Source organism: Oncorhynchus clarkii, chromosome 2, assembly GCF_045791955.1.
Source record: "Oncorhynchus clarkii lewisi isolate Uvic-CL-2024 chromosome 2, UVic_Ocla_1.0, whole genome shotgun sequence".
Lineage (NCBI taxonomy): Eukaryota > Metazoa > Chordata > Actinopteri > Salmoniformes > Salmonidae > Oncorhynchus > Oncorhynchus clarkii.
This window is the reverse complement of record NC_092148.1, coordinates 57369289-57390983: the sequence shown is the minus strand read 5'-3', so window position 1 is coordinate 57390983 and position 21695 is coordinate 57369289. Positions and strand designations below refer to the sequence as shown.

The window sequence follows — 21695 nt, the reverse complement described above, 5'->3', positions numbered from 1 at the left end:
CCCATCTACCAATATGTTCCCTTTGAGTTATTGGAAAACCTCCCTGGTCTTTGTTTGATTCTGTTTGAAATTCACTGCTCGACTAAGGGACCATACAATTATCTGTATGTGTGGGGTACAGAGATGAGGTAGTCATTCAAAAATCATGTTCAACACTATTATTGCACAGAATGAGCCCATGCAACTTATTATGACTCGTTAAGCACATTTTTATTCCTAAACTTATTTAGGCTTGCCATAACAAAGGGTTTAAATACTTTTGACTCCAGACATTTCTGCTGTTCAGGTTTCATTAATTTGTAAACATTTCTAAAAACATAATTCCACTTTGACATGAGGTATTGTGTGTAGGACAGTGACATAAAAAATATATATATTTCATACATTTTAAATGCAGGCATTAACACACAATGTGGAAAAAGTCCAGGTGTGAATACTTAAGGCACTGTACATTTTTGTTTACATTGTCCTTGAATATGGTGCTTGGCGGGTTGATTTGTTAATTTTTTTTCCCCCATCACTTTTGCATCGTGTGTGTGTGTGTGTGTGTGTGTGTGTGTGTGCAGGTTGGCTCAACGATTGACTGACGTAGTAAATAAAGGCAATGTTTTTGTATACTGTTTACACTAGTCTTTGCTTTAACTTCTTGACGCTACCAATCCCTGTAGCGGGATAATTTCCGTCTGCAACCACTGAATAGCATAGCGCAACAGTCAAATAATATTACTAGAAAATATTCATATTCATGAAATCACAAGTGCAATATTTTGAAACGCATCTTAGCCTTTTTGTTAATCACCCTGTCTCAGATTTTGAAATTATGCTTTACACAGAGAACTTACACAAACGCTTGGATTGCTTATCGATAGCCTAGCATAGCATTATGTACACTTAGCATCAGGAAGCTTGGTCACAAATCAGAAAAGCAATCAAATTAACCATTTACCTTTGATCTTAGGATGTTTTCACTCACGAGACACCCAGTTACACAGCAAATGTTCCTTTTGTTCCATAAAGATTATTTTTATACCCAAATGCTGACGTTTTGTTATGTTCAGAAATCCACAGGAAAGAGCGGTCACGACAACGCAGACGGAAATTCCAAATAGTTTTCATAATGTCCACAGAAACATGTCAAATGTTTTTTATAATCATTCCTCAGGTAGTTTTTAAAATATATATTCGATAATATATCAACCGAGTGTGTAGCTTTTTCCATAACAGCGGGAGGAACAATGGCCGGTTTACTCAATTGCGCACAAACTCACTCTGAGAGCTCCACCTCTCCACTTATGCAATGTGATCCTTCATGCTCATTTTTCAAAATAAAAGCCTGAAACTGTCTAAAGACTGACACCTTAGGGAAGCCACAGAAAAATTAATCTGGTTGATACCCCTTTAAATGAAGGACAGGCACGCATAGGAACACAGATTTCAAAATAAGAGGCACTTCCTGATTGGATTATCCTCAGGCTTTCGCCTGCAATATCACTTCTGTTATACTCACAGACAATATTGTTACAGTTTTGGAAACTTTAGTGTTCTATCCTAATCTGTCAATTATATGCATATTCTAGCATCTGGTCATGAGAAATAGGCCGTTTACTTTGGGAACATTATTTGTCCAAACATAAAAATAGTGCCCCCTAGCTTCAAGAGGTTAACAGTTGTGAATGAACAGCCTAAATGAGCCCCAAGCTCTTGTTACCCAAGTCGTGCGTTTTACTGGATCAGCAGGATTGTCTTTGCGTGTGAAAGCCGTTCCGCCATGTAAATGTAATTATGTTTTGGCTTAACTGGACCTACTGTTGGCAGGCCTGGTTGGAGAATACTTCAATGTTTATAGACTGGTGGGTGAGATTTATTGTCCGTGATCCTCTCCAGACACCAGCTCCCCATATTTCCTGGGGAGTTGCAGGGATCAGGAGAAGATGGAGTTCCATGGATCAAGAGTTCAGCTAAAGCTAGACCCTATCTGGTTATGTTGCTCTGTCTGGGTGTGTGTGTTGGAGTATGACCATATGGAACAAGAATTGTTTATATTGCTATAAAGAAAATATGGACTTTGTGCAATGCACTCTATCACAATACATCAACTTGAACCTGTGGCGCTAATGAGTCTCCTTCAGCTAGGAAATAACTCCATCTACCTTTTTGAAGGTACACCTTTATAACCAAATGATTGCTAGAAAATGACCGTTTATAAAATGCAATCCACAATTTAAACTTCTCTGGTTACTGTACTATGTGGAAAAGCTGTTTGTGCTGAGGGTGTGTTAACAGCTGCTGCCGCGCGGTCACTAATCTTACCGAAGTCTCAAGTATTTGGTCGCCTGAGTTGGAATACCTCATAAGCTGCTGACCTTACTATTTACCAAGAGTTTATATTTTTAGTAGCTGTCTATTTCCCACCACAGACCGACGCGAGCGCTAAGACAACACTCAACGAGCTGTATAGGGCCATAAGCAAACAAGACAATTATCATCCAGAGGTGGCGCTCGTAGTGGCCTGCAATTTTAATGCAGGGAAACTGAAATCCGTTTTTACCTCGGTCTTCACCAGCGTGTCCCCTGTGCAACAACTTTAGATCAGCAATAGTCCACACACAAATGCGTAACAAGGCTCGCCCCCCCCCCCCCCTTGGAAAATCTGGCCTAGTCAATGACACATCCGCCATGCTGACCCTAAACACAGGGATGCATGCTTAGTCCCCTCCTGTAGTTTTTGTTCCCATGAGTGTGTGACCTCGCACGACTCCAACACCATAATTTAAGTTTGCTGATGACACACGTGGTAGGCCTGATCACTGACGATGCCGCCTATAGAGGAGGTCCGTGATCTGACAGTGTGGTGCCAGAACGACAACCTCCACGTCAGCAAGACAAATGAGCTGATCATGGGACAACAGGAAACGGAGTGCCGGGCGCACCCCGATCCACATCAACGGGGCTGTAGTGGGAGCGCGTCGTGAGCCTCAAGTTCCTCACAGTAGTGAAGAAAACATGACCCCCCCCCCACCCCAGTAGGCTGAAAAGATTTGGCATGGGCCCTCGGCTCCTCAAATTTTCGACTGGTATGGCAACTGCTTGGCATCCGACTGCGCTACAGAGGGTAGTGCGTACGGCCCAGTACATCACTGGGGCCGAGCTCTGTCATCCAGGACCTCTATACCAGGCGGTGTCAAAGGAAGGCCATAAAAATGGTCAAAGAATCTAGCTACCCAAGTTACCCCGCTCTGTTAAGTTTGATTAGTAAAAAGTCTTTATTTTTAACATTACATGTATCATGTGGGTTGAACGCATAATGGTAGTGACTGCCCATGACTATTGATCCCTTATTAATCAGTTATTCGCATTACGTTACTTTAATAAAATATTTCAGTTGTGTTATTTGATGACTTTAATTTTTTTATAATTTCTATAGAACTGCTGTCTGACGATAACTGTTTAAGTAGTACATAACGCGTACTTTCATGACTGCTGAATACCTCTCAAAGCAACTGCTCTCTGTATCCCTTGATCGCGCATTCTTAGTAGGAGGCGTGAAAGAAACCAAGACCGGCCAAGTAGCTGCAAAATGGATTATGGTCATTGTAGTTAATTATCACGTTTTCTGCATCACTTAATTCTTACGTTAACATGTAGAACATTGGCCTGTTGGAAACTACAACCCCTTAATACATTACACAGTTCGGGCATCTATCTTTAGAGAAAATGCAGTACAATGTGCGCATTGAGCTCACAGGGAGAAAAAAAAAATCTGAAAATGGAATTTAAATAATTGAACCGAAGTCGATCAATTAGTTTAAATACCAAAATAACTGTTTTGGTTAATCACTCAGTCCGAGCAGCTGTTTTAACTATTAGTGCTATCTGCATGAACCCTCTGCACCAACTTTTTGACTCTTCACTTCACTCTTCACGCTACTGTTTTATTATCTATCCTGTTGCCTAGTTACTTTACCTATATCTACCTCCATTACCTTGTACCCCTGCACATCGACTCGATACTGGTACCCCGTGTGTGTCTAGCCACGTTAGTCATTGTGTATTTATTCCTCGTTATTTTCTTTCTGCATTGTTGGGAAGGGCCCGTAAATAAGCTTTTCACTGTTGGTCTACACCGGTTCTTTATGAGTCGTGACAAATAACATTTGATTTGAATTGTGTTCTGCATCACATTAGACTCCTGTTGAGTTCCAGAGGACGGTTCCAATTATGATACTAGACATTTGAATTGCGGAATGGATATTTAACTTTTCTATTTAGATATTTTGTAAACATGACAACTCAGATCCACCATTTTTGTTTTTAAGAGAGTCTTCAGACCAAACGTCAACATGTATAAGCAAATTAAAATGTTCAGATTAAGTCTTATACAAGAATTTGATCATATGACCAATAGTAGTCCATTAAACCAGATTTTGTTAAAGGCTTCAAACAGAAGCATAACTTTGCATATTGGGTGACACAATTCAAATGTTATTTGAGAATATAGCATTTCTCCTCTTTCCTGCTTATTTCCTGTGGAGGTGGTCAACCCTCATAAGGGAGGGTGAGTGAGAAAGGCTTGAAAAGGGAGTTGGGGGGGAAAGTGCATGGAACATTGTTTTGGGGGGGGGGGTATAAAGGAGAATTGGAGGGGGAAAGAAAAGCAGTATGGACATTCTGTTTGAATTAAGGCAGCGCTGTTCTTGGCCTTACATAGAAAACGGCAGATAAAAAGATAATATAATTTGTTGCCGAGTCGGGCCTTCAGAAGAACTGGCCAAACCTCAAGCGAAACCCTATAATATTTCAAAGCCAATGGTGAATAGGGAGGTTATTTCGTGTGAAGCGGCCTGAGGGGGGGGCTGTATTCGGGAGTGGGGTAATTGGTCAGATCTGGCAGGTAAGAGGTGGGGAGGGGGGGAGCTCGCTCATGTGGAGATTTGAATTTGTGCAATTCTCCTAGACTTCTCCATATAATGCAGTCCACAAGGTAATGCATCTTGATGGTGATCCCAAAGCTGAGCCAATAATATGATGAGTAGGTATAAACACAGCAACAAACCCAGGAAAACGCATCCCAGCTCCCACTACTACAAATCTATCTAACTTCTGCAGAACGCTGGCTTTATAGCCTAATTATTTAAATTAGAATAAACTAGTGCTTGACATTTTAAAGGGCCAGGGTCTGTAGGGAATGATGGTTTGTAATTCAGAGACTAAGTGGTAAGAAATAAATGTGTCACTCCTGATTTTGTTAATCTAGTGTAATGTGAGAGTGAAATGGCCTGTTCTGTGTTGGTCAGGCCTCGGTCATACTCAAGAGCAGCTTTAGGCTCACTAGTAGAGACTGGTCTTTGGAGGCCATGTGGCCCGTTGTCACACTGCCCCTGCCCACAGAATTTGTATGGCATCTGTGACACTAAGGCACAAATAGGATATTTAAAATCGGCTGGCATTGAAGCCCGCCAAGCAGGGACTGCCGGGTGGCGCAGTAGTCTAAGTCACTGAATCTCAGTGCTAGAGGCGTCACTACAGCCCCTAGGTTGTATCACAACCGGCTGTGGATGGGAGTCCCATAGGGCAGCGCACAATTGGACCAGCGGCGTTAGTTTGGCCAGGGTAGGCCGTCATTGTAAATAAGAATTTGTTCTTAAATGACTTGACTAGTTAAATTAAATAAAGTAACTTTCTCTGACTTGCTGATGAGACTTTCATATTTTGTTTTCCTCTCAATAAAATAGTTTTCTAATTCTTCCAAGGGTTGGAAAAGATTTCTGCTCATAGAAGTGCCATCAATGTGTTTTCTCTGTTGCTCCTAAATCCTGTGGAATCCACATTTCTAGATCTAGCATAATAAGATCCAGATCAAACTTATTTAACAAACCTTACTTGTTGTATTGCCAACTCTTTACCTTCATTTTTTTGTTTAGCAAAATAATGTGTGTTTGGGTGTTGAGTCCATTTTTGTTTGTTTGCAAGATTTTTTCCTTTTTTGGTGGAAAGGGGAGGTCAATTCCTTCAACACTTTCTTCACCCTGTGGCATATGTTTGAATGACCTCAGAGGCCTGCTTAGGTTTGTTCTGGGCTAATTTACCTAGGCAGCTGGCACGTTTTTAATAACACAAAAGGCTCCAGTATGCACTGGCAGCCATGCGTTTACCCGAGCCTGCTGTCTAGGGCCTCCCCTCCCCTCCTCCACTCCCAGGCCGGCCCCAGAAGGAGTTAACCTGGAGAAAGTGTGGCCGTGCCGCTGGAATCCAGGGCCAAAAATTGATAAGCTGCGCACTTACACCGCTCGCCTTGCAGCGCATCAAAGGATTATGTGGAGTTGTCAGGATAGGGAGGAACATGACTCCAGAGCAGTAATCCTACCTGGATTAGACTGCGGGGGGAAAAGGTAGAGGGGAGGAATCATCCCAGAGTTGTGGCGGTTTCCTCCATTGCTGGGATTTTGATGGTATACGCACGCGGGTGAGCGCCTGAACAATGTCCTGTTGTCCACTGAAAGCAAAAAGTCAAAAGGGGGAAACAGACGTTTTGAAAGGTATGCCATCCAATAACATGTCTAATTACACCAGTGGAAAGAATTCATGCCAAACTCCTAGGAAACCATGAGACAAACATCAACCCCATCCTGTGTTCAACAACACTCCCAGTGTTCTGTACAGATTGTTAGAACCCAAAGTCGAAAGTCTGCTTCCAAAGCATAACTGGTCATCCATATTGTAATTGGGACAAGATAACGCACTAGTAAGGCCTAACTACAGAATAACAAATATTTACATTCCAAAGACAGGAAAAACATTTAAAATGATCTGTCTCCCTCAAACAGGGAATCATAACATTCATGGAACTTGGAATACCACACACGTTGTGTGAAGCTTCCAGGAAAGTTCAGTTGAGGTATTATATCTCTGCTAGCTGTGGCTGTTATAGAAACCTGTTTGTTGAGCGTCACGTGACCCACCCCAGAGATGACCCACCCTCTCCCCCACAGTGTTACTGCACTTCAATACACTGTTCAACTTCAAAGACAAGTTGGCGTGAGGTGTGAAAAATAACTTTCTGCTAGTTCCCCTTTAAGACTTTGCACTCAGTCTTATTGGGTGGCTTGAGTTGTGCTTTGCCCCTTTAAAAAAAGGTCTAGCTGCAGTTTCTACATCCATTTTTGGACTTACAAATTGATATGTACCCATTGATTCTTAAAGAATATAACATATAAATTCCTCATCTTAGCTTAACTGTAGTACCCCATCAGAACTTTAAAATATGAGCTTGTTTTACGCCAATGTTTGTTTACAAACACTGTATAGCCTCAACATGATTAACTATCATTTTGATGTCATTCTTTACATCCCTAGCTCTGTCTGTGAATTTGACTTAACATTTCTCCAGCCTTATCGCTCAGCTTTTTACTGAAACAGTGGTGGGGACAACCTAGTCACACGGTACAAATGTCCAATAAAGAAAGCTGGGTGTAAAGTGAACCCAATCCACCCCATGAGTTTGTCAGCCATGTGGTCAGAGCAGTTTAATGAACCGGATTATCTTCCATCTCACCTTTTTTCCTCCTCAAAAGCGACACCATTTCTCTGTGGCGTCAAATTCTGCCAGTCCCCCTCAGTGTGCTGCCTGCAATGTGCCCAGTTTTTATTTATATTAGGAGAGGGAGGAAGTCAGTCGCTCCACCAGCTGTAGGAAGCGAGGGACTGAATTTCAGGAATGAATCAAGTGGACTCTCCTCCAGGGCAGCAGCCCCAATCCTTAGCTCTAACCCAATCTCCGTCTGCACGCTCTGCTCTCTGCTCCACACAGGAAGGGCTTGAGATGGGAACCACATCGTACAGGAAGTCTTTGTTTTAAGAGCTCCAATACTCTACATTATTATGGCCGTCACCTGGCAGAATGTCTAAATACAAATCTACACGGCAGCCGATAACTGCTGAATGGGCCTAAGTTTGCCTTAACTCGAGCAATCCAAAGTCATCTGGAAGAGCACAGGATCTTAGAAGTACAAGTTGCCATTATGTTAAATACTTTCTTTGAACAGGACATAAAGGTGTACTGGTGCCTTTTGTGCTCAATTCCTGTAGGGTTGTGTGCTTGTGGACAACATCTTGTTTTCATCCAGAGCAGGCCATTTAAAAACATTTTTTTGATACTGCGTGTCTGAACCACTTCAGTTTGTCTCTCACCAAAATGAAGACCTAGGGTGGGTTGGTTGGTTGCATGGACTGAATTACACCCACGTGAACCCACTGATACCTCCATGCAAGATGATCTGCGTAGCGTTTGGTTTCTCCTGGAGCAGAATATGCTCACCAAGTCACGTAGTAGTGGCTGCCATAAGATGCCACACTCCAGAATTTTCGGTCAGACGGAAATATATCCTGGAGCTGACACCAGTTTGCGGAGAAAAAAATAAAAAGGGGGAAAAAAAGGCTCTATTTTCAGAGGCACAGTTTTGTGTAATGGTAATGCCGGGTAGTCTAGGATTTGTCGAGTGTAATTGCAGTCTTTTCTGAAATGAGCACAGTTCACTTCCCAGGAAGGAACATTCGGTTTCAGTTCTCTCTTTCTGCACCGTAAAAGAGCGAAGCATGCTTTGGCATCACTCCTTATATCCGTGTACTTCAGTTTCCTCCCTCTCTGTAATGCAACACTTGTGACAGGAATCGTATACTGTCACATTCATTTTTAAACGTGATACAAATAAGGATTTATTTGTGCTGTCTCCCACAGACGTTTTTCCTAGATGGAGATATTCAGTCATGCTCCATGGTTAATGGTAATCTATGAAAATCAATAGTTTGTCTGTTTGCAGTTTGGACTTCTCTTGGTTTGAAATGTCTCCATGATTTTGGCTTTAATACACGCAGCAAGAATGTCTTGAAATTAGTACTCACTTGGTGAACTCAACAAATATTATGTGAGGATCACTGTCAGTGCAATGTATCCAGTTGTGTCAGAAACCTGGTCTCACCTGTTATTTTTTTTTATTTACCCCAGGTTATCAAGTACTAGATTGCATAACTCTTATTGATGCCTACAGCATCTATGGGGTGTGAGTGGATGCGTGTCTAACAGAACAAGAGCCTGAGGATAAATCAAACTCTGTTGCTCATACTTGGCACACTGAGGATGCCTATTAGTTGCCAGTTCCTACCATTTTGCCCTTGAGCAAATCACCCTACTGCGCCAGGTGTGTTGAAATAAACTGTTTATTTTCATACATGGCACAGGCTACCGCTTGGGTTGCCCATTTTTTACGGTTAAACCCTCCTTGCTTTCCCTCAGGTGATTGACGTGGACGGCTCCAACAGGGTGACCCTGCTGGAGGACAAGCTTCCCCACATCTTTGGCTTCACGCTGCTGGGCGACTACATCTACTGGACGGACTGGCAGAGACGGAGCATCGAGAGGGTCCACAAGACCGACGCTATCCGAGAGATCATCATCGATCAGCTGCCTGACCTTATGGGTCTCAAGGCCACCAGAGTCACAGAGACCTCCGGTAGGAGACACAATGTTAATGTTTGACATGAGGATGCACACAGCTTTTTTAGTAGAAGTAGTATACAATAATTAAGAATACTCATGTAAATGTTTTCTAATTTTCATGTATGGATATCCACAACTGTCCACACTTGAAGAGAACAGAACTCTGTCTACTGCAGAGAAACTGACAGTGTCTCTCTCTCTCTCGCTCTCCAAAAGGCACGAACGGCTGTGCGGAAGACAACGGCGGCTGCAGCCACCTGTGTTTCCACCGGCCCCAGGGCCTGCGCTGTGCCTGTCCCATGGGCCTGGAGCTGCTCAGTGACATGAGAACGTGCGTGGTGCCCGAGGCTTTCCTGCTCTTCACCAACCGGGCTGACATCCGCTCCATCTCTCTCGGCACAAACTCTAACGACGTGGCCATCCCCCTCACCGGGGTCAAGGAGGCCTCCGCCCTTGACTTTGACGTCTCCGAGAACAGGATCTACTGGACTGACGTTAGCACCAAGGTGAGGATGACTGCTTTTCTGTCATTCTATTCTAGTCATTGTTAATTTGAGTTACCATGTATAGTTTTGGGTCTTTGTTTTGGGTTGAATTAGCCACCAGGTGTTTATTTGTTTAGGCTCCAGGCTTTTTAAAATTCCTATTGAGCTCTGTGCCTGACTGTTCAAGTGTCTGACTCTACTCCCCTGTTCTGCCTCCCCAGACCATCAGCAGGGCCTTCATGAACGGCAGCTCTGTGGAGCATGTGATAGAGTTTGGCCTGGACTACCCAGAGGGCATGGCAGTGGACTGGATGGGCAGGAACGTGTACTGGGCCGACACCGGGACCAACCGCATCGAGGTGGCCCGGCTGGACGGACAGTACCGGCAGGTCCTGGTGTGTAAGGACCTGGACAACCCTCGCTCCCTGGCCCTCGACCCCGCCAACGGGTAAGACTGACTGAGATTCGTCCCATCTGCATGACGCAACTCATGTCTGACTGACCTTAGCCTGGTCGCTGATCTGTTTGTGCGGTCTTGCCAACTTCGAACATGTGACCGTGACCATAGGAGTGAGGAAAACCGTACAACGCTCTGAAGCCAGGCTAGACTGTCTCTTCACCAGTACTGATAGAGATGTCTGGCTGGGTGAATCCCCACACATGATCTTTTCCCTCTCAGGCAGTGAGTGTAATGAGAGGTTGCGTCAGTGGCACAGCACTGCGGCTAGTCCTCTGTGTGAGGAGTTTGTCGACACTCTTGTGCCAACCTGCCACGGCTTCTACATGTCACTCTGCAGTATGAAGTCATTCCTGTGGTTTCTGATGCATTTTTACCACGTAGCTTCACCCATTGGCATTGTTTCCTCTCTGAAATACAGCACTGAGTTATTCCACAGTGATTGTCCCCGTACTTGGGGCCGTGGCCATTTTACAAATGTACTAGTTCTTATTGAATTAGTTTAAGAATGCAGACATGGTCTTGGCTGGCAACAAGTGTTTGGGGGGATATAAAAAGCAGTTCTTTGTCTCTCTCTCTCTCCTCAGTTACATGTACTGGACTGAGTGGGGAGGCAAGCCCAGGATCGCCAGGGCCCACATGGACGGCAGCAACATAGTGACCCTAGTAGACAAAGTGGGCAGAGCAAATGGCCTCACCATCGACTACATTGACCAGAGACTGTACTGGACCGACCTGGACACCTGCATGATAGAGTCAACCAACATGCAAGGTAAACGCATACTGTCGTCAGTCTCTTTTCCAACACTAATGTTAATGACGACAGCACATGATATGGCAGCAGGTAGTCTAGTGGTGAAGAGCGTTGGGCCAGTAACTGAAAGGGCGCTGATTTGAATCCCCGAGCCAACTAGGAGAAAAATACGCTGATGTGCTCTTGAGCAAGGCACTTAACCCTAATTACTCTTGTACAGTGGCTTCGGAAAGTATTCAGACCCCTTGACTTTTTTTCCCCACATTTTGTTACGTTAGACTTATTCAAACATTTATTAAATTGTTTTTTTTCCATCAATCTATACACAATACCCCCATGACAAAGCAAAAACTGTTTTAGAAGAAAGAAATGTTAAAAGAAATGTCACATTTACATAAGTGTTCAGACCCTCTAATCTTTGTTGAATCATCTTTGGCAGCGATTACAGCGGTCTTCTTGGGTATGACGCTACAAGCTTGGCACATCTGTATTTGGGGATTTTCTCACATTCTTCTCAAGCTCTGTCAGGTTGGAGGGGAGCGTTGCTGAACAGCTATTTTCAGGTCTCTCCACAGATGTTTGATCGGGTTCAAGTCTGGGCTCTGGCTGGGCCACTCAAGGACATTGAGACTTGTCCCAAAGCCACTCCTGCTTTGTCTTGGCTGTGAGCTTAGGGCCATTGTCCTGTTGAAAGGTGAACCTTCTCCCCAGTCTTAGGTCCTGAGCGCTCTGGAGCAGGTTTTCAAGGATCTCGCTGTACTTTGCTCCATTCATCTTTGCCTCGATCCAGACTAGTCTCCTACTTCCTGCTGCTGAAAAACATCCCCACATCATGATGCTGCCACCACTATGCTTCACCGTAGGGATGTTGTCAGGTTTCCTCCAGACATGACGCTCGGCATTCAGGCTAAAGAGTTGAATATTGGTTTCATCAGACCAGATAACCTTGTTTCTCGTGGTCTAAGAGTATTTGGGTGCCATTTGGCAAACTCCAAGCAGGCTGTCATGCGTTTTACTGAGGAGTGGCTTCCGTCTGGCCACTCTACCATAAAGACCTTATTGGTGGAGTACTGCAGAGATGGTTGTTCTTCTGGCTCTTAGACTTGGCACTCAGGTACCGCTTGCCATGCGGTAGTAGAGAGAACAGTCTATGACTGGGGTGGCTGGTGTCTTTGACAATTTTCAGTGCCTTCCTCTGACACCGCCTGGTGTAGAGGTCCTGGATGGGAGGCAGCTTTGCCCCAGTGATGTACTGGGCCGTACGCACTACCCTCTGAAGTGCCTTGCGGTCGGAGGCCGAGCAATTGCCGTACCAGGCAGTGATGCAACCGGTCCGGATGCTCTCGATGTTGCAGCTGTAGAACCTTTTGAGGATCTCCGGACCCATGCCAAGTCTTTTTAGTTTCCTGAGCGGGAATAGGCTTTGTCGTGCCCTCTTCACGCCTGTCTTGGTGTGTTTGGACCATTCTAGTTTGTTGTTGATGTGGACACCAAGGAATTTGAAGCTCTCAACATGCTCCACTACAGCCCCGTCGATGAGAATGGGGACGTGCTCGGCCCTCCTTTTCCTGTAGTCCACAATCATCTCCTTAGTCTTGGTTACGCTAGAGGAAAAGGCTGTTATTCTGGCACTACCTGGCCAGGTCTCTGTTACTTACACTCTATGATGCATTTATTTGGGCTACAATCTGAGGAGAGCAGTTAACTCTAATGAACTTATCCCCTGCAGCAGAGGTAACTCTGGTGCTTCCTTTATTGTGGCGCCCCTCATGGGAGCCAGTTTCATCATAGTCCATCTCTTTTTCAACCCCCCCCCCCCCCTCTGCTGTTTCGTTAATGATACATGGTGTATATTGATATACTTATTTTCATATTACTGTACAATATTACTTTCATATTGCTGTGGTTTAAAACCATACCCTCACCCATACATTTTCATTAGTCCACATTGATAATTATATATTTCCCCCAGGTCTGCAGAGGGAGATAGTGGCTGACGACCTCCTCCACCCGTTTGGTCTGACCCAGTACCGGGATTATATCTACTGGACAGACTGGAAACTGCGCAGCATCGAGCGGGCCGACAAGCGCAGCGGCCTCAACCGCACCATGGTCCAGGGACACCTGGAGTACGTCATGGACATCCTGGTCTTCCACTCCTCCCGCCAGGACGGTGCCAACGACTGCTCCCAGAACAACGGCAACTGTGCCCACCTGTGCCTGGCGTCGCCCGCCGGCGCCCAGTGCCGCTGTGCATCCCACTACACCCTGGATTCCAACGGCAGGAACTGCAGCTGTGAGTTGAGAAACAGGGAGCGTGAGGGCTCTTGGCTGGGGGTTGTTTTTGGTTTAATAAACTAAATGTAGTTTTGTTCAGTGTTGTATTGAACAGTCATAGTTTGTGTGTTTGGGGAAGAAGAGTGATTTATTTTGGGTTTAAGCTCCAGGCTGCTCTTGAATGTCTAAATCTAGATCGAAATATGTATAAATTAGAATGGACCTATACCTTTTCAAATTGCTTTTGACAACCAAATAAGTCCCCCCCCCCCCAAAAAAAATGTGTGGTCCTCCACTGAATTTAAAAAAATCCCGATATTGCCCTCGATCCCTCCGCCCGCTGTAGATGGATGTATTGTCTAAATCAAACGCACGTCTGTCTACAGCCCTCGGCCATGCAAAACCCCAAACACATGTCTGTCTGAATCATGCCATGAGCAAACCTCAGACTTTCACTGAGGCCTGATGTGGACACAAGTGTTAGAAAGGAGGTTGCTGTGCACATATCCCAGCTCGAACATTCCTCTGCACTTGGCAGGGGATGAAGGCTCTGTCTTTCTACATGAGTCTGTTTTTCTTTCTTACTGTTGCATACTTCCCTGGCCTCTGGGGATCACTGATTACTGCATTCTAGTAAGCTGATTACAGTCATGGAGAGGTTGGTAGGAGAAGGGGGAATGAGAAAGAGATTTGTTTGGATTGCGCCTGCTGACCTCTGCCCCCCCCCCCCCCCCGGCTCTCTCTCTAGCCCCCTCCAGCTTCCTCCTGTTCAGCCAGAAGGCCTCCATCAGCCGCATGGTTCTGGGGGAGCAGAGCCCCGACATCATCCTGCCCATCCATGTCCTCCGCACCGTCCGGGCCATCAGCTATGACCCCCTGGACCACCTGGTCTACTGGGTGGACGGACGGCAGAACATCAGGAGGGCCCGCGACGACGGCACACAGGTGCGAGAGCATTAACAGGCCAGAATGTTAACCTGCTCGTACCAACAGCACATTTTAAGATACTATGTCATGTGATTTCCAACAGGCACTATGCTTTTCACCTCCCAGTTGACACACAGCAGGCTACTGTATCAAGGCTATGACTGAGTTATAGGACTTCATTTGATTGACATCAGTACAGCCATCAGCCACACAAGAATTTGTATGAACACTGGAAATAACTTTGACAGTGTGAAACTGTTGTAGGCCCCTTTCTCTGATGTGTGTCTGTTTCTCCTTTTTCCTGTTCCAGTCATCAGTGGTGGTGTCCACCACTTCCACCCACCAGCAGCAGCCTGACAAGCAGCCCCACGACCTGAGCCTGGACCCCTACAGCCGTACTGTCTACTGGACTTGTGAGGCCACCAACACCATCAACCTCCAGCGCCTAGACGGAGATGCTGTGGGCGTGGTGCTGAGGGACGAACACGACAAACCCAGAGCCATCGTTGTCAATGCAGAGAAAGGGTGAGAGGGGAGGGTATCATGGTGGAGACTGGATAAAACAAAATACTGCTTCTTCATACTGTCACACTGTGAAGATGGAGGCAGACTGACTCAATAACTGCGTTTAGAGATGGCAACGTTTCTATTTGAAATCTACCCCATAAGTGGTGAACTTGGGAATGGAAAACAGGGGGAACTCACTCGAAAGCTTTTGAAAAGAGGCCAGGCAGGACTTCCAAAATATATCAGGGACAGGGCGTGGCACGCCTCCAAGCAGCAGAGTAATTAGTGGGTGATCAGGTGTTTAGTGATGTGGTGTTGACACTCTGTGGAGCTCTGTTTAGTTTCCTTCCATAGGGCAGGGAAGGAACCACAGCCCTAAGTAAGTACGAGGCTGAGATGTTGGGCCATGTGTGCAGCAGATGGTTGTGTATATTGTGCTCTTCTCTCCTCACCTCTAGCCTAGTGGAGCAGTGGTATGGTCAGGCCCTGGCAAGCTGCACTGTAATTGTGATGCCCATTGTTCATGCGGCTGCCCTCCATGTTAGCTTCTATTTTGGGCTCTTTGTGGCTTGGCCTGGATGTGACAGAGGGGACTTATTCTATAGGAGTAACCCAAAGTCAAAGAAGTAAACGAATCAACATGAGACGTGTTTATAATCTCAACGAGCATGGCCAGAAAGGAACACATTTAAAACTTATGGCAACCAGCTGACAATTTTGAGAATTTGACATGGTCTTGTAGTTTGTATGTTAGGGAATCAAATGCAACTTTCAAATGTCTCTCTCTCTGGGCCTGAAAAGCAGTAGATAAACATTGAAGATATTTTGCTCAGTTAAGGCTACATACAGGCAGGTTGAGAATCTGTCAGGATGAATTTTTCTTCCACTTTCCTTTGAAGTGACATCTTCCAGATTTACTCGACGCATTCTGGTGTTAGATTAATATGTCAATTGATTATGCTCACAGACTGCCATTTAACCATTTTTCCCTTGAAGAAGCAGAACCAAATTGCAAACAGATGAGCGTTTGAGCAATAGCGTTTATTTCTCTAAGTCTTCTCAGTCCAACAAGTGTTAGGGAGGTTCTTATCAGAGCTGATAGAACCTGGCGTGAGACATAACAAACAAGGGAAGGGCCACACAGACAGACAATAGCTTCTACTCCGCCAGGCTTTCAGAGAGAGGGAGAGGGGGGCTAACTGAACAGCCCTGCCCTGCCCACCCATCAAAACACATACCATAGTATTATACTATCCATCATCTCTAGCTGATTTCAATTGTTTTGTGATTTTTTTATTTATTTTACATTTAACTAGGCAAGTCATTTAAGAACAAATTCTAATTTTCAATGATGACCTAGGAACAGTGGGTTAACTGCCTTGTTCAGGGGCAGAATGACAGATTTTTTACCTTGTCAGTACGGGGCTTCAATCTTGCAACCTTTCGGGTACTAGTCCAACGCTCTACCAACTAGGCTACTTGCCGCCCCAATGTGATAACGTTGATAGATACTGTATATTAACGTACATCTAAAGTACTGTACACAGTTGGGGTTTCAGGGTTAGGCTAGAAACTGATAAAATGTCTGGCAGTATGCTTTTGTTTTGGTCGTTTTAGTTTTCTAACCTCGGACTGGCTCATCTCTCCTATAGGTACATGTATTTCACCACCATGCAGGATCGCTCTGCTAAGATCGAGGGAGCATCTCTGGACGGGACGGAGCGGGAGTCTCTGTTCACCACGGGTCTGATCCGGCCTGTAGCCCTGGCCCTGGACAACAAGCTGGGGAAACTCTTCTGGGTGGACGCTGACCTGAAACGCATCGAGAGCAGTGACCTCACTGGTGAGTCCCAGGGCTAAAGAACAACAACCATTCTAGATCCAGAGCACCAGCACTTCTAAACACTCAGCTGAAAATGTATTGTTCCCTTTTCATCTGCTTTGACGGTATTTATTTACAGCTCTCATTCTCAATAGTCACTGAAGTACACCGCAATACTACAGAAAATGACACGGAATGTTCCTCCAGTCCAAACACAGTTTGTGGTCAAATAGGGGGGAGCTGAGTTTGATCATAGGAAAATAGTAGGTAATCAGAACGGATGTGGGCCTTTTTTCAATGTAATCCTTGGTCCCTCCTAGTCCCTCCCTCACACGAGCAGAGACATCAAGGTTGTCTGGTTAAGCTCTATCATTGTCAGACAGCTGCTAGCCAAGGCCTTGTGATCCTTTCCGGTTCTGGTGCAGAGAGAAAGGTTTGATGTCTGCCTGGTGGCTGATGAGCTCACCTTTATCTGACTGTGCACATACATGTTTAGCTTCACTCCCTCTGCCTGGCCTCTGAAGTCTGGAATGGATAGGAACAGGCACCCAGACTGATTTATCCAGGCCATTTATGCACCATCGAAGACTGTCGAGTTATATAAGAGTGTATCTTTACTTTGGCAGACCATGTTTGGTCAGAGATATTGAATATTATTCAAACAAACTTGTTTTAGTGATGGCGTCTGAAGTGACCTATATTTGGTATGATGAAGTTTAGAGCTTCTAGAGTAAGCCCTAAGGGTCTGGAAAGTAAATATGTTTGAGAGAATGCACAGTCTTTGATGATTAGGATAGTGTATACGACCCTGCTTCTGATGAGGTCATTTCTTTTCCTCCTCCCAGGAGCCAATCGGATCGTCCTCCAGGACTCTAACATCCTGCAGCCCATGGGTCTGACGGTGCTGGGAGAGCACCTGTACTGGATCGACCGACAGCAGCAGATGATCGAGCGTGTGGACAAGCTCACGGGGGAGAAGAGGACCCGCATCCAGGGTCGCATCTCCTACCTCACCAGCATCCACGCTGTGGAAGACATGGACCCTACCGAGTTTGGTAAGGCAACAGGACTTTGTTTAGTCACTTCCATTGCCACAGTTTATAACAGTACCTTTGCATATGTAGTGCTGTATGTTGTACATTAGAGTTCGGTTTACACTCTCCAGTGGCCAAAGCTAACCGTCCACGTCTTCTCCTTTCTCTCCTCCAAAGCTTCTCATCCCTGTTCCCGTGACAACGGAGGCTGCTCACACATCTGCATCGCCAAAGGAGACGGGACGCCTCGCTGCTCCTGTCCCATGCACCTGGTCCTGCTGCCCAACCTGCTCGTCTGTGGAGGTACAGCACAGCTGCTGCTTTAACAAATCCAATAAGGCTTTGAGTGAACCATATCAGGTGCATTATTTCCCCCACCAGGCGTTTTGCTGTGAATCTAAACGTCCTCTGCTCCTCTACCACCTCAGAGCCGCCCACCTGTTCCACAGAGCAGTTCACCTGTGCCACAGGCGACATCGACTGCATCCCCATGGCGTGGCGCTGTGACGGCTTCGCCGAGTGTGACGATAACAGTGACGAGGAGAGGTGCCCAGTGTGCTCGGCCTTCCAGTTCCAGTGTGACAAGGGCCAGTGTGTGGATGCTCAGCTACGCTGTAACGGAGAGGCAGACTGCACAGACAACTCCGATGAACAGGACTGTGACAGTACGCTCACTCAACTCAGACTTTGTGTACTACATATTGACACTGGGCCAGTTTAGTGAACATGGACTAATGGGGTTGGGATTTAGACTGGGAACAACAGCGACCTTGTGTGGATTGTGACGATAAACCTTGAAACGAGGACTTTGCTCTGCTCTCCTCCCCTCAGCTATCTGCCTGCCCAACCAGTTCCGTTGTAACAACAACCAGTGCATCCTGAAGAAACAGCAGTGTGACTCCTACAGCGACTGTGCTGACAACTCTGACGAGCTCTTCTGTGGTGCGTTTAACTTCACTCACTGTCGCGAAAATCAAGGGAGTTTAGAATTGTCCGTTCAGAATTTACACATACCTGTATTTTGTGTCATTTTGCTCAGAATTGACAGCGGTCCGTTAAATGTATAGTAATGTCTTTGCCTGTCTGTTGTAGAATTCCTCACCCCCTCGTCAAACGACATTCACTCATCTCACACCAGCACCATCGGCCCAGTCATTGGCATCATCCTGTCAGTGTTTGTGATGGGAGGGATGTACTTTTTGTGCCAGCGGGTCGTGTGCCGCCGTTATAAAGGTCCCAACGGAGCCTTCCCCCACGAGTACATCAGTGGCACCCCCCACGTACCCCTCAACTTCATCGCCCCTAGCAGCTCACAGAACGGAACCTTCACCGGTAAAGAAGGTCAGCTATTACACAACACTGAAAATTGCAGGTCAATTGAATGAGTGTATAGAGATCGCCTGTACTGTGACGGGGTTGTTTTTAACGTGCTGAAGCAGGTAGTTGTTCTGACAGACGGTGTTTTGTTGTTTCTCTTAGGTATCTCGTGTGGGAAGTCTATCATGAGTTCTGTCAGTCTGATGGGGAGCAGCAGTAGTGGAACTCCGCTCTACGACAGGAACCATGTGACAGGGGCCTCCTCCAGCAGCTCATCCAGCGCCAAGGGAGCCTTCTATCCACAGGTATGTACCCACCTTCTCCACCCTCTTTTACCGGCACGTAGGGGACCCACCTTCTCCACCCTCTTTTACCGGCACGTAGGGGACCCACCTTCTCCACCCTCTTTTACCGGCACGTAGGGGACCCACCTCGTCTGTCCTCTCAGAGATGGCTCTCATACATAATTCCCATACTGAAGAAAAGTAAACGTTAAATTACAAATGGAGAATGGCTAAAGATATGCATTTTATCCTCTGTATTTGCAGATGCTCAACCCTCCTCCCTCTCCAGCCACGGATCGCTCCCTGTATAACGCAGATGTCTTCTACTCCTCTAACAGTCCCTCCACCACCAGGTCTTACAGGTAAGAGATCAGTTTCTCTCTTTGCATTATGCTACAGTCAACTTTGTAAATTGGCACCTGTTGTAAAATAAAACAATGTTGTCTTCTCTTCATGCTTGCTCCTGAAAGGCCTTATCTTATGCGAGGCGTGGCACCCCCCACCACCCCCTGCAGCACTGACGTCTGTGACAGCGACTACACCACAAGTCGCTGGAAGAGCAACAAGTACTACATGGACCTTAACTCAGACTCTGACCCCTACCCTCCTCCCCCCACCCCCCGGAGCCAGTACCTATCAGCAGAGGAGAGCTGCCCCCCTTCTCCATCCACAGAGCGCAGTTACTTTCACCTCTGTCCCCCGCCCCCCTCACCCTGCACTGACTCTTCATGACACCCGGGGAAATAGCCATGTCTGTAAATAATTTTAAATATGAACAAATTAGATCATTCTATTTTATTCATTTCCACTGGTTGCCATGGGTTAAAGTGGGGATGGGATGGAATAGGGCCAGATCAAGTGTGAAATTGTTGTACAGTGTGAAATGTATCACTTTTCTTTATCTTTCATGTTTCCCACCCTCGTTTCAGATGGAGTGTCGTCCTAATTTAGAGAATACCTTCAATTTGACTCCATTCTATTGGCCTTTGTTTTTTCAGCTAAATACTTCCTTCAAACAACAGATACCTATTTACGGTGACATTTTTAACAAGCGGACACCAATATTGGTTTGAGGAAGTACTCGGTTCCAAAATATTAAGCTGGTAATGTGGCCAGCCAAAATAAAAATAAAATAAAAAAATAAATAATTATATTGTAAATATTTGTAATTAAGTAAATAATTGTTTTCATAACAGCCATATGTTCTTATTAATGATTTTATTTGTGATTTGAAATTGTCCCAAGTATATGTTTATTTTACAATATACCAAAAGTGTGTTTGCTGCTACTGTACATATATACTGAGTTATAAAAACACTTAAAAAAAAAAAAAAGCGCCCAAACAATTACAATATATTAAGACTGACAATAGATCATGAAGCTATTTGACTTTAATTATTTGTCTAGGAACATGGCACATTTTTTTTGTGTGTAGAACAGTATTCACATGTGCATTTGTGAAATTGTGTTCATTGTTTTGAAGGAGTCAGTATGAAATAACTCATAAGAACGGCTTCATCATTGATGCAGTTGTCACCCAGAAATGACAAGGCTAGACACAACCTTTTAACTCTCTCGTGAATCTCTTCACTTTATCATTAAACTGATATGCCATGTCATTGTGCCCTAATTACATATGACATATTAGACTGACTGTTCCTTTAAATATATATATATATATATATATATAAAAATAAATGCCAATAAGGTTGGTATTTCAGCTTTTGTCAATTGAGTTTTTAGTTTAAAAAAAAAGCTGTTCCATCCTCTTCTCTAAACAATTTTACTATCCTCACATACCATTTAATTAATTCAATTTAATTCTATAGATTGAATTTCATCAGTGGTGAATATCATGCACCTGTAAAATCATGGCTCTATTATATTGTCTTGTTTTGAAGGTTTATGTGCACGCTCAGCAAGCTGTCAGTTGCCAAATTGAGCACTTACTTAAAAATGAACTATCCAACCAGTTATGAAATGTGAATGTAAAATGACTGTGGGACGTGCAGAGGGAAATGTATATTAAATTCATACCTCTTTTAAAGCTTATTTCCAAGCTTTTTCTCTGTCATTTGGATATTTGTGTATAAGCAATTAACAATGGCGCTGACATAAGAAGTGAAATTAAATCATGTTCAACATTAGTGCTATGATATAGTGTCAGGCCTCCATCTTTATGTTGAACACCTCTGGCTTCTACCAGAGAGGTTGTATAGGTTCCTCAGACCACCACATGCTGCCCTGCCCAGTTTAAGCCATGTTGCTGGATAGGGAGAACTTCTGCTCTATTTCAATGTGCCAGTATATAGATGCTCCCCGAACAAACTCTGTTTTG

The 21695-nt window shown here is 45.0% G+C and overlaps 1 protein-coding gene across 2 annotated transcripts in view; it reads left to right on the top strand.

The window, feature by feature from the left end:
• Positions 1 to 21023, top strand: part of LOC139370445 (low density lipoprotein receptor-related protein 5) — a 51320-nt gene extending 30297 nt beyond the window's left edge. The window contains exons 9-24 of one of the 2 annotated variants that reach the window (XM_071109932.1): positions 9290 to 9506; positions 9710 to 9999; positions 10200 to 10426; positions 11023 to 11207; positions 13162 to 13485; positions 14215 to 14411; positions 14704 to 14918; positions 16553 to 16743; positions 17568 to 17777; positions 17934 to 18059; positions 18185 to 18421; positions 18588 to 18698; positions 18849 to 19097; positions 19236 to 19378; positions 19622 to 19719; positions 19828 to 21023. In XM_071109932.1, coding sequence (XP_070966033.1) covers positions 9290 to 9506; positions 9710 to 9999; positions 10200 to 10426; positions 11023 to 11207; positions 13162 to 13485; positions 14215 to 14411; positions 14704 to 14918; positions 16553 to 16743; positions 17568 to 17777; positions 17934 to 18059; positions 18185 to 18421; positions 18588 to 18698; positions 18849 to 19097; positions 19236 to 19378; positions 19622 to 19719; positions 19828 to 20089 — 3282 coding nt within the window. In that variant the 3' untranslated portion in view covers positions 20090 to 21023. The remainder of the gene's footprint in view (positions 1 to 9289; positions 9507 to 9709; positions 10000 to 10199; positions 10427 to 11022; positions 11208 to 13161; positions 13486 to 14214; positions 14412 to 14703; positions 14919 to 16552; positions 16744 to 17567; positions 17778 to 17933; positions 18060 to 18184; positions 18422 to 18587; positions 18699 to 18848; positions 19098 to 19235; positions 19379 to 19621; positions 19720 to 19827) is intronic. The other variant, XM_071109923.1, reaches the window with a different exon arrangement.
• The last annotated feature ends 672 nt before the right edge of the window (positions 21024 to 21695 follow it).